At 47.2% G+C, this 12617-nt stretch overlaps 1 protein-coding gene across 5 annotated transcripts in view; it reads right to left on the bottom strand.

The window, feature by feature from the left end:
* GGNBP2 (gametogenetin binding protein 2) overlaps window positions 1-12617 on the bottom strand; it is a 129796-nt gene that overhangs the window by 62338 nt on the left and 54841 nt on the right. For 3 of the 5 annotated variants that reach the window (XM_029611656.1, XM_029611657.1, XM_029611655.1), the window contains 2 exons: window positions 9722-9850; window positions 9465-9578 (listed from right to left, as the gene is read on the bottom strand). In XM_029611656.1, the coding sequence (XP_029467516.1) occupies window positions 9465-9578; window positions 9722-9850 (243 nt within the window). The remainder of the gene's footprint in view (window positions 1-9464; window positions 9579-9721; window positions 9851-12617) is intronic. The other 2 variants (XM_029611658.1, XM_029611659.1) reach the window with 1 other exon arrangement.

Raw genomic sequence — 12617 nt, 5'->3', positions numbered from 1 at the left:
ACCAGCAGATGGAGTCAAAGATCAAAACTTTGGGCACTGTTACATATACAAGAGTGCCACCTGCAGTCCCTCAGTATTGGCCTGTACCCAAGCTCACACTATCAAACTAACAAGCGAAGGGCTGTTGAAACCCAACAAACCTACAACCCAGTCACCCCCATGAAAAAAAACATATCCCGAAAACACCAACTATGAAACTGCTCCATCAAAAATATCTGCAAACGGAGCTCTTTGGAAAACAGTAAATAACCTAGCAAAGGCAGTCTTTCAGGATCTGAAACAGTATGGGCCTCTGGACTGATCTGTGGTATTACAGGAATGAAAATTAGCAGGTAAGAACCAATTTTCATTTCCTGAACTTACCCAGATCAGTCCAGACCAGTGGGATGTACCCAAGCCACCCTATATTGGGCGGGAACCCAAAAGACCAGCGTGCAGGACACTCTCACCAAAGGACGATTCCCCAGAAGCTCTAATGTCCAGTCGATAATACTTTGTGAAAGCGTGAAGTGAAGACCACACTGCCACCCTACAGATTTCCTGGGGTGACAGAAGCTGACATTCAGCCCAGGAAGTAGCCTGAGCCCTGGTGGAATGAGCTCGCAGACCTACAGGCAATTGACGTCCTCGGGCAATGTATGACGAGCAGATAGCTTCTTTAATTCAGCAGGAAATAGTCGCCTTAGATCAGCGGTTCTCAACCTTTATAGTTCTGCGACCCTTTTAATACAATTCCCCACTATGTGGCGACCCCAACCGTAAAATTATTTTCGTTCATAGGCCTAAGTAACTGTACTGTATATACCGTATTTTCTGGCGTATAAGACGACCCCCAACTTTTACAGTTAAAATATAGAGTTTGGGATATACTCACCGTATAAGACTACCCCTCTTCCAACGCATTCCAACATTTACAGCAGGAGGGAGTGACTCGAGGAGTGAGGGCACGCTGCCCGATTGGCCGGTGCTGGGCAAAAGGGGCTTGCTTTGGCAAGCCCCTTTTGCCCAGCACCGGCCAATCGGGGAGCGAGGGAGCGCAGAATGAACTTTTTTACTGCATCTGGTGAGGGAGCGACTCGAGGAGCGAAGGCGCGCTGCCCGATTGGTTGGTGCTGGGCAAAAGGGGCTTGCTTTGGCAAGCCCCTTTTGCCCAGCACCGGCCAATCGGGGAGCGAGGGAGCACAGAATGAACATTTTTACTGCATCCGGTGAGGGGAGGGAGTGACTCGAGGAGCGACAAAAAACCCATATTTCCGATGGTCTCTTAGGCGACCCCTAGCAAATCGTCATTCGACCCCCAAAGGGGTCGCGACCCACAGGTTGAGAACCGCTGCCTTAGATGCTTTGTCCCCCCTTTTTTGGTCCACCGAAGAAAATGAAGAGATGATCTGAAAGTCAGAAGTCATTGGTCACCTCCAGATAGCGCAATAAGGCGTGCAAAACGTCCAAAAGATGAAGATCCTTCTCATGGGACCACTGCGGAAAGCCCGGAAGCTCCACCGTCTGATTAACATGAAAAGAAGAGACAACCTTGGGGACGAAAGATGGAACTATGCACAACAACACCCTATCGTCGTATATCCGAAGAAAAGGGTTGCAACATGACAATGCTTGCAATTCTGAAATCCGTCGAGCCGAACAAATGCCACCAAGAAAATGGTCTTTAAAGTCAGATCTTTAACCGAAGCCCTACGAAGAGGCTCAAAAGGGGCTCCACAAAGTACACGAAGCACTAAATTCAAACTCCAGTCCGGACACAAAGGGCGGACAGGAGGACGCAAATGCTTGACCCCTTTGAGAAACCGAGCAATATCCGGGTGAGCCGCTAGTGAACAGCCATGAAACCTGCCCCGCAGGGCCCCTAAGGCTGCCATCTGGACCCGGAGGGACTTGAAAGCTAAACCCTTAGCTAGCCTCTGCTGTAGAAAGTCCAATACCAAGGGAACATCTACAGCTAACGGATCGTAGGAGCGCTGGAGTTTCCAGACTCTAGCATACGCCATCAAAGTAGCCGGTCGTTGCACTTGAAGCAGAGTGGAAATGACCTGTTCCGAATATCCCTTCAAGTGTAAGCGTCACCTCTCAAAAGCCAGGCTGCGAGAGAGAAGTGATTCTCCCAATCCGAAAATATGGGTCCTTGACAAAGCAGACGTGGAATGTGAGCAAGCTGCAAGGGACCCTCCAGAGCCATGTGAACGAGATCAGCGAATCACGGAAGATGCGGCCACTCCGGAGCCACCAGCACTACACTGCCTGGATGGAGCTCTATGCGACGGAGAAGTCGACCGATGAGGGGCCAGGGAGGAAAGGCGTACAGAAGAATTCACGTGGGCCACGGACACACCAGCGCGTTGAGACCGACAGAGCCCTGCTCTCGTTGACGACTGAAGAAGCATTCTATCTTTGCACTGGCCCGAGTTGCCATCAGATCCAATTGTGGCACGCCCCACTTGGCGCAAATGAGGTTCCAGGCTTCGGCAGCCAACTCCCACTCCCCTGGATCAAGCTGCTGCCTGCTGAGAAAGTCCGCTTGAACATTCTCCACCTCTGCGACATGAGAAGCGGCAATTCCCCCAAGATGATGCTCTGCCCAGGCGAACAAGTCGTGCTTCGAGCGCTACCGCGGGACTTCTTATCCCTCCTTGCTGGTTGATGTAAGCCAGTCGTCGCATTGTCGAAGAATATTCGCACCATTCTGTTTTCGATCAAGGGTAGGAATGCTTGTAGGGCAAGCCGAACAGCCCTCGTCTCGAGTCAATTGATGGACCAGGATCCTTCCATCGGTGACCAAAGACCTTGAGCGGCTTTGTCTGCACAAACAGCTCCCCAACCTGACAGGCTGGTGTCGGTGGAGATTACCACCCAATTCGGAGGGTCCAGATCCACCCCCCGCTCCAGACTGTCGCGAGACAGCCAATATGATAGACTGACTCTGGATTCTGGAAGCAGCAGCATGGGCAAGTGGAATTGTTCTGACACCGGACTCCATCGTGACAATAGAGCACGCTGTAACGGCCGTAAGTGAGCAAACGCCCATGGGACCAAATCCAATGTGGAAGCCATTGATCCCAGGACTTGTAAATGATGCCAAATTATAGGGTTCTCCCTCAGAAGAAGGGCTCGGACCTGGTCCTGCAACTTCGTCACCCTGTCCACCACTAGAAACACCTTGCCGCGAAAAGTATCGAACAGCGCTCCCAAATAAACTATCGCTTGGGTGGGCTCCAAGTGACTCTTCTGTACATTTATTATCCAGATGAATGACTGCAACATGATTCTTACTCTCCGGACCAATCTCTCGCAGTTCTCCCGTGACTTCACTCAAATCAACCAGTCGTCCAGGTATGGATGGACTAAAATCCCCTCCTGACGAAGGAAGGCTAAAACCACCACCATGACCTTGGTGACTGTATGAAGAGCTGTTGCCAGACCGAAGGGGAGAGCTCGAAACTGGAAATGCTGACAACACCGTGAAGTGCAGATACCGCTGGTGGTTCAGCCTGATCAGAATGTGTAGATACGTCTCCGTGAGATCTAGAGTTGCTAGAAACTCTCCTTTCTGTACAGCAGCCATTACCGTCCTCAGGGTTTCCATCCGAAAACGGGGGATCCGAAGACACCAGTTCACTTTCTGTAGATCTAAGATGGGTGAAACATGCCCTCCTTTTTGAGAACCTCAAAGTAAACCGAATACTTGGCCCAGCCCTGCTCTGTCATCGGGACTGGGACAATGGCCCTTAGATAGAGCAGTCGTCGCAGAGTTTCCCGAACCGCCTCACGCTTGCTGCGTAAGGCCATGCGAGACTCCACGAAAACCTCCCAAACCGGACGCGAGAACTCTAGAGCGCAGTCGTCTCTGATCACCTCCAAGACCCACTGGCCCGAGGTAATCCTTGCCCATTCCATGTAAAAGTTGGATAATCTGCCTCAGACAGCTTCAACAACAGATTGGGTGCTGGTGGCTTCATCGGGAGGGTTTACTGCTTCCTGTACCAAGGTTTCCAGAGTCCCGAACTGGGCGGCGACCACTGCGAAAGGTCTGCTGGCATCCCGGAGTCTGCTTAGGTCCAGAAGAAGAGGTGTATCTGCCAGCACGAAAACGGCGAGCATCCCGGAAACGAGTCCGAGGGGGGAAAAACTTTCTTTGAAGAATGTCTATCTTCAGATAGCCTAGTGCCCTTGGACTCCCTGAGCAGCTTCACCAACTGATCGAGATCCTCCCCAAACAGGAGCTTGCCCTTAAAGGGAAGGTTACATAGTTGGGATTTTGAGGACAAATCAGACGCCAAGTTACGCAACCAAAGGAGTCAAGGTGCCGCCACCTCGGACACCATGCTACATGCCGAGTTGTGCACCAAATCATAGAGCGCGTCCGCCACATATGCGATACAGGCCGATCGCTTGGAAGCGGTAACGTACCACTGCCGTCGGCCCCGGAACTGGGCACCACCTCATGCACCCAACAAAGGCAAGCTATCTGCATAAGGCTAGCGCAAACCGCTGCTCGAAGGCTAAGAGCGGCCACCTCAAAGACCCGCTTCAGCTGGATCTCCAGTTTGCGGTCCTGCATGTCCTTCAAAGCAGCAGCTCCAGCTATGGGAATAATAGTTTTCTTCGTGACTGCCGAAACCGCCACGTCCACTTTTGGAATCTTAAGCAGGTCCAAAACATCTGCCGAAAGGGGATAGAGCTTTGCCATTGCCATGCCTACTTTCAGCCCCGCATCTGGGGCGTTCCACTCACAGGTCTCCAGCTTGCAGACCTTCTTGGGCAGAGGAAAAGAAGTTGTTGGTCCCCCGAAAACCATTGAGTACCAGATTAACCCTTTATTAGCGGATTCTTCTTGAGAAACCTTAAGACCCAGCACCTCCAAAACCTGGGGGATAAGGGGCCGCAGCTCATCCCGCTTAAACAGGTGGATAACACTGGGATCATCCCCCTCTGCAGACGGGAGGTCGTCCCCATCCGGTCGTCCTGAGCAATGTCCCCCAGATCAGGAATCTGGTCTGGATCCGCACCTGGAGCTGGTGCTCCTACCAAGCCAGGGTCCTGTCCTTGGGGCCCCCTGGAAATGCCCTCCACAGGGCGAGGCTGCACAACCAAAGGCTGCTGGGTGTCCGCGGGCCTCCCCCTCTTAGGAGGTGGTTCCGACAAGTCCACTGGCTGTCCGGGTCTCCTGTGCGCCGCTTGCTTCCTAGCCAGGAAGGCTTGATGCATAAGAAGAATAAACTCCGGAGAAAAATCTTCCGGCTCATCTCCCCTCCCCCCCCCCCCCCCCCCCCCCCCGGGAAGAACATCTGGCACCGAGCAGCCTACTCCCAAAAGGGGATCCTCCCCCCATGGGGGCTAAAACGAGGGGGGCATCCTCCACATGCGATCTGGTACGCGAGTCATCCCCCTCCCATGCAGGAGGGGAAATCTGCCCCGATGAGCCCTCCAGCCCTGAGGAACAGGCTGTGCAGAGAGAGGCCGAATCTAGAGCCTGACCGCGTGCTCCACACGTGCGGCAGGGTGCCAATTTGGTGCGAGGCGCCATGACGAGCTCTGCACAGCCATGCGGTTGAAGGGTTAAGGAGAGGGCTGGCTCCGTGCAGAAGCGTGCGCTAGCGGCGGCGCAGGAAAAAATTACAGTCAGACACAAAAATAGACGCATGATCGCACCGAGCCTCACCTGCAAAGTAAACTTACCCCCTTCCTCTCCAAGCAACCTGGAGCCCTGGGAGCTGAGGCAAAACGCGGGGGAAGGCGCTGCACACACCCCCCCGATCAACTGCTACGGGAGGAGGCCCCCAACTCCTTACCTCAGATCCACAGAAGCCGAGCAGGCTTTTTTTTTTTTTTTTTTTTAAATCTGACAACTTTCTTCTTTTTTTAACCTTTATGAGCTAAACAATTGCAGAGAGTTGAGAAAGCAGCTTCGGTTCAACCACCGATTCGGAGCGAGCGAAACCCTAGGCAAGGGTGTCCAACCCCTGCTTCCACTAAGGGATGGCCCACGAAGGGGCCTAACACCTCAGGAAGCTGACCTAATAAAAGGGAAAAAATTCCTCTCTCTCTAAACTGAACTAATAACTAAGACTGCAGGAGTGCACCACTACCATTTGCTGGAGTCAGAGAAATACTGAGGGACTGCAGGTGGCACTCTCGTATATGTAGCAGTGCCCAAAGTTTTGATCTCCGACTCCATCTGCTGGTAGAGATACACAACCCCTGGTCTGGACTGATCTGGGTATGTTCAGGAACCCTTTTTAGTTCAGATACAGATATTTGCATATTGAGAGATGCGCATGCATGTAGGCAGCTTTTAAAATCAGGTCTTCTCGCGCATGTCCTACATGTATGCACATTTCCTGGTTTTGGCATGCACTCGGCTTTTAAAATTCACCTTTAAGATTTAATGAAGCTGCTTTGCATGACTTTGCATTGCTGTGGCTCATTAACTATTAATTTGAATAAAATTTCGCAAGCAGAAAACTGCATAGTTTAGTTTAATGGTTCTGCAAGCAATAACATTTTACGTACAAACTCAGCTTTGTATGCAAAAATGGGAAATTGTGCTATCGCAAATAGTGTGCACTATTTCCCATTTTAGCACGTGATATTGGCTTTGTGAAATTTTGCCTAGCCTCAGTGCATTTTACTTCAGTGTTCACTGGTATTACCATGTGCAGTAAGAGATAGATGAGGGCAAAATACATCAGCGAAAAGAGAAAGGTCCAAAGTGGTATAGTGAAATTGAAAGGTGATAATGATCAATGTGTGGAGAGAGACGAAGAAATGGCAGAAATATTAAACGAATACTTCAGCTCTGTGTTCACTAAAGAAGACCCTGGAGAAGGACCATCTCTACACAACAAGAAACTGGAAGGAAATGGAATAGATGAAAATCCTTTTACAGTAAGAAAATGTGTGGGAAGAGCTAAAGAACCTGAAAGTGGACAAAGCCATGGGGCCTGATGGGATTCATCCAAGGATATTGAGGGAGCTCAGAGATGTTCTGGCGGGTCCGCTGTGTGACCTGTTCAATAGATCCCTTGAAACGGGAGTGGTGCCAAGTGATTGGAGAAGAGCGGTGGTGGTCTCGCTTCACAAGAGTGGGAACAGGGAGGAGGCTGGCAACTAGACCGGTTAGCCTCACTTCGGTGGTGGGAAAAGTAATGGAGTCACTGCTGAAAGAGAGAATAGTGAACTATCTACAGTCCGGAGAATTGATGGACCAGAGGCAACATGGATTCACCAGGGGAAGATCCTGTCAAACAAATCTGATTGACTTTTTTGACTGGGTAACCAAGGAATTGGATCAAGGAAGAGCACTCGATATCATATACTTGGATTTCAGCAAAGCTTTTGATACGGTTCCGCACAGGAGACTGGTGAATAAAACGAGAAGCTTAGGAGTGAGTGCCGAGGTGGTGACCTGGATTGCAAATTGGTTGACGGACAGAAGACAATGTGTGATGGTAAATGGAACCTTCTCTGAAGAGAGAGCGGTTTTAAGTGGTGTACCGCAAGGATCGGTGTTGGGACTGGTCCTGTTCAATATCTTTGTGAGCGACATTGCGGACGGGATAGAAGGTAAGGTTTGTCTTTTTGCGGATGACACTAAGATCTGCAATAGAGTGGACACGCCGGAAGGAGTGGAGAGAATGAGACGGGATCTAAGGAAACTGGAAGAGTGGTCGAAGATATGGCAGCTGAGAGTCAATGCCAAGAAGTGCAAAGTCATGCATATGGGGAGTGGAAATCCGAATGAACTGTATTCGATGGGGGGGGAAAGGCTGATGTGCACGGAGCAGGAGAGGGACCTTGGGGTGATAGTGTCTAATGATATGAAGTCTGCGAAACAATGCGACAAGGCGATAGCAAAAGCCAGAAGAATGCTGGGCTGCATAGAGAGAGGAATATCGAGTAAGAAAAGGGAAGTGATTATTCCCTTGTACAGGTCCTTGGTGAGGCCTCACCTGGAGTACTGTGTTCAGTTCTGGAGACCGTATCTACAAAAAGACAAAGACAAGATGGAAGCGGTACAGAGAAGGGCGACCAGGAAGGTGGAGGATCTTCATCGGATGACGTACGAGGAGAGATTGAAGAATCTAAATATGTACACCCTGGAGGAAAGGAGGAGCAGAGGAGATATGATACAGACTTTCAGATACTTGAAAGGTTTTAATGATCCAAAGGCAACAACAAACCTTTACCATAAGAAAAAAATCAGCAGAACCAGGGGTCACGATTTGAAGCTCCAGGGAGGAAGATTCAGAACCAATGTCAGGATGTATTCCTTCACGGAGAGGGTGGTGGATGCCTGGAATGCCCTTCCGGAGGAAGTGGTGAAGACCAGAACTGTGAAGGACTTCAAAGGGGCGTGGGATAAACACTGTGGATCCATAAAGTCAAGAGGCCGCCAATGAAGAGTGGGTGACTCGCCAGAATGATGGCTACTGCCTGGACACAATACCCTTATTCAATAAACATACACATGGTTACTGTGACTCCAACATCACTCTAAGCTTCAACAGCAAGAGGAAATGTGGAAAAAAGGATTTGCACTCACAAAGCCGGGAGTAGCTGGCTTGTTACGGCGGTTACTACCCCAAACCAAATGTGCCTGATACTTCACTTTCGATGCACATCCAGCATAGCTCTCTGATACTTCACGCATATCCAGCATAGCTCTCTGCTTCAACGGCAGGGGAAAAGAAAAACTGATACTTCACGCATATCCAGCATAGCTTCAACGGCAGGGGAGAAGAAAAAAGGATTCACACTCACAAAGCGGGGAGTAGCTGGCTTGTTACGGCGGTTACTACCCCAAACCAAATGTGCCTGATACTTCACTTTCAATGCATATCCAGCATAGCTCTCTGCTTCAACGGCAGGGGAGAGAGAAAAAAACTGATACTTCACGCATATCCAGCATAGCTCTCTGCTTCAACGGCAGGGGAGAAGAAAAACAACCAATAAGGGCTGTATAACCTAGTCTGGGTTAAAACAAATAAGCATGGGTGTAGCTTGCTTATTGCGGCGGTTACTACCCGTACTACCCCTAACTAATCAAGCTAGATATTTCACTTGGATGCAGCTCCATCACTGCTCTCTACATTAATGGTGGGGGAGGAAGGGAAATAGAACCAAGAGCTAAAAGAAACAGATAAGTATGAGAGAAAAAATGTGTGAAGCTTGCTGGGCAGACTGGATGGGCCGTTTGGTCTTCTTCTGCCGTCATTTCTATGTTTCTATGTTGCATTAGATCTTTTCTACTGGCCAATAAATGCAGGCTGTTTCTACCCCATCCTTTTGCTTACTGAATGATATATATCCAATTACACCAAATTTATTCTCAAATAAACCAGACCTGGCAAATGATAAAAGGTAGCATGTTACATCTCCCACAATCCCTCTGTGATGCAGTGCACCTTAATAAATGGCAAACTAAAAACGCAAATGTAAATGATCGTCTTTACCTGTGTTTTCTCAGATAAGTTTCTAATGTTTCCAAGAGACAATTAGAATCAATTAAAACTACTTCATCCCTGCATTCCTGTGACATGAGCTCCCATACATCCATCCAACAGCCCCTGCAGGAGGAAAATAACAGAAGTCCTGGTGAACACTGATCTTTTAAAAGAGTTTTGGCAAAGTGTACAATTAGCACTAACAAGTAATCAGATGATGACAAACACATAAGAGAATGGTCTGACTTCTACAGACAAACGTTTACCTCAGAGGTGCCTGGAAAGGTCCGAAGTGGAAAAGGATGCTACACTTCATCTCCTTCCTGCAGTCTTCACTACTGTTCTTATCTGCACCTAAAGCTTTCTCTGTACTGACAGTGCTACTGCTGCCTTCACTGTGTATAGTTTTAAAACAAAGATTTAGGAGGTGTGCATTGCTTCCAAGTCATACTTACAATTTTAGACTACTACTAAAAAGATGCACTTCAGGCATTCTTGCAGCTTAATAAATATTGTACTCCCAGTCTAAACAGTCTCTCATTACAAAGGAGGTTTCATCCTTAATGGTTTTCAGCATTTTAACTGCAAACGTCTAATTAGCACTCCCAGTTGTGGGCTTAATTGTAAAACTAGAGGAGGAACTCGTGCAGGTCAGTAGAATTTTGGGGTGCACTTCTAAAGAGGGTTTTCCATCTCTGGGATCAACATTCAGAACATTCAGAACTGAAGTTGTCAGAACATTCAAAAGTGAAGTTGTCAGAAAGCCTACAGTTTGCTTTTAAATAGGATATTTGTTCTAGATCGGTTCAGACTCGAATTATCAAAGCAACAATGCCATTAACTTGGCAGAAAGTTGCCAAAACTGAATGTTTACATCCACCGTTATCTCTGCTGTGCTGTTTGAGTCCTCTATATATCTTCCCTTCACCATACTAAAAAAAAAAGTTACCTTAGTTGACTCAGTCAGAGACAATAAAATGCTACCTCAGGGTGTAAAGCAGTAAATAAAGAGCTATTCACTATCTAAAGATGAAAATACTAGGAATATGCATTCGTTGGGCCTTTGTTTCATGGGAATACTCGTATTTTGAGGTATGCGCGAACCCATGAAACAAAACAAATGGCCCAATGAATGCACATCCCTAGAAAATACATCATTTTTAAAAAGATACTTTGTAATGCAGGATTTGGTGTGTACTGGGAATTCTAAGTTCTCCTTCACCCTCCAGAGATTTTGGGAGTTATGCATCAACATTTATAGAGCACTTCTGAGGTGGGGGTGTGGAGAAACTTCTACAATATTTTATGAATGACTTATTAGAATATTACAGAAATTATCAAGACATTGTATAAACCATTTACTGTGTAGCTCAAAATTTTAATTTCATATATGTGCCTCCAAGGTTAACCAGCAAGGATAAAATTAACAAGGTTTCCATAGGAAACACACACCCAAACACCCAGCTCATATAAGGTTTAATTAGTACAAAATTAATGGATGCCTGCAGGATGCACATGGCCCAGGCACAATGGTTTTCAAATCAATTAAAATGGGCATGAGCTGCAATCTTGGAAAGATGTTAAATTACAGTTGATCTCAATGTTACTTGTGACCAACTTTCCATGTTGACTGGTTGCCAGTGGTAATGGGACAGGAAAATAAAAGTTGCTCCTGAACATAAGAGGCAAGGCCAACTGTGTTGAAAGGCTCAGGCTTATGCCATTAAAACTGTAATTGGGTAATGTTGCCAGTCCTCCTCCCTTTCAGGTATTAGGATTTGTAGTCCGTTTTTATCCCAGTAGAGATAAAATGTACATTTCTAAAGGATAATAGTTATAAAGCAGATTGGGTTTCTTTTTGACTCAAAAACAATGAAGTGCATATTACTTATTTTTTTCTGTTGATGTATAAATAGTACATTGTGTGACCTGAGCTGCTTCAGGTGATCCAAAGTCATTATGAGAGCAAGGCCTGAAGTCCTGACTCTTTTCTCCTGACTTGTAGTTTACTGCTCTAACTATTAGGCCACACTTCCTTCTAGTCAAAAAAGTATACATTTTATAATATCCATATATATGCACCCGCAAAGATAAGTGATTGTAGGAAAATCGGTTCTTAAATGCTAATCTTTGTTTTTACAATATCACAAGAGCAGTCCAGACTCTTAGGTTTTGTCTCCCTGTCAGCAGATGGAGACAAGAGAAAAGTTTCACTTACACTGCCATATAACAGAGTGTCATCTGCAGTCCCTCAGTATTGACCTGTACCTAAGCCAAGATGATAACTATTGAACCAATACTAAGAATCTTGAATCCAAACTCCCACAACGAGCAGGAGGAAGGTGAAGTCGCAATAAAATGGAAATTTGTTCCAAGAAACCAAAGTAGAACAGTACTGAATCCCTCAACAACTCTGCATTATATACAAACTATCAGTACGAGCAGACTCTCTTCCCAATGGGTGGGTCTCTGGACTGATCTGAGGTATTTCAGGAATGAAAATTAGCTGGTAAGAACCAATTTTCTTTCCTGTTCATACCCTAGATGAGTACAGACTCCTGGGATGTACGCAAACAGGGTGGGACTGTGAGAATACCACTCATAGAACACTCTCAAAGCATTTTGAATCTGGAGCCCAGACATACAACTGAATGTCTGGCGAAAGTGTGCAACGACTTCCAAATAGCCATCCTGCAAATTTCTTATAGAGACACCTGTAGGGATTTGGCCCAAGAAGTCGCCTGAGAATGAATTGACTGAGTCCTCAACACAGGACAACCCTTACAAATATAAGCTGAGCCAATTGCCTCTTTCAGCCAACACGCAATTGTAGCTTTTGACACCCTACATGCCTTCTTTTGACCACTCCACAGCACAAAGAGGTGATCTGCTCTCTGGAAATTATTAGTAACCTTAAGATATCTCAATAATGCCCTCTTTACATCCAAGACCCAAATTTCTTTTGTGTGAAGCGGGGACAAATCCAAATCCGTTTGACTAAGATGCAACGCCGAAAAAAACTTTGACAGAAAAGAAGGTACCATGATTAACAAGACCCCAGACTCTAAAATCTGCCAAAAAGGCTCTCGACATGACAAAGCCTGAAACTCCGTGTTTCTCCTGGCTGAACAAATAGCCAAATAAATCTCCTCGGGGGGGAAC

This window comes from Rhinatrema bivittatum, chromosome 8 (assembly GCF_901001135.1).
Source record: "Rhinatrema bivittatum chromosome 8, aRhiBiv1.1, whole genome shotgun sequence".
Classification (NCBI taxonomy): Eukaryota; Metazoa; Chordata; class Amphibia; order Gymnophiona; family Rhinatrematidae; genus Rhinatrema; species Rhinatrema bivittatum.
Note: the sequence above shows the minus strand (reverse complement) of the source record. Positions and strands in the feature narration are given on the sequence as shown.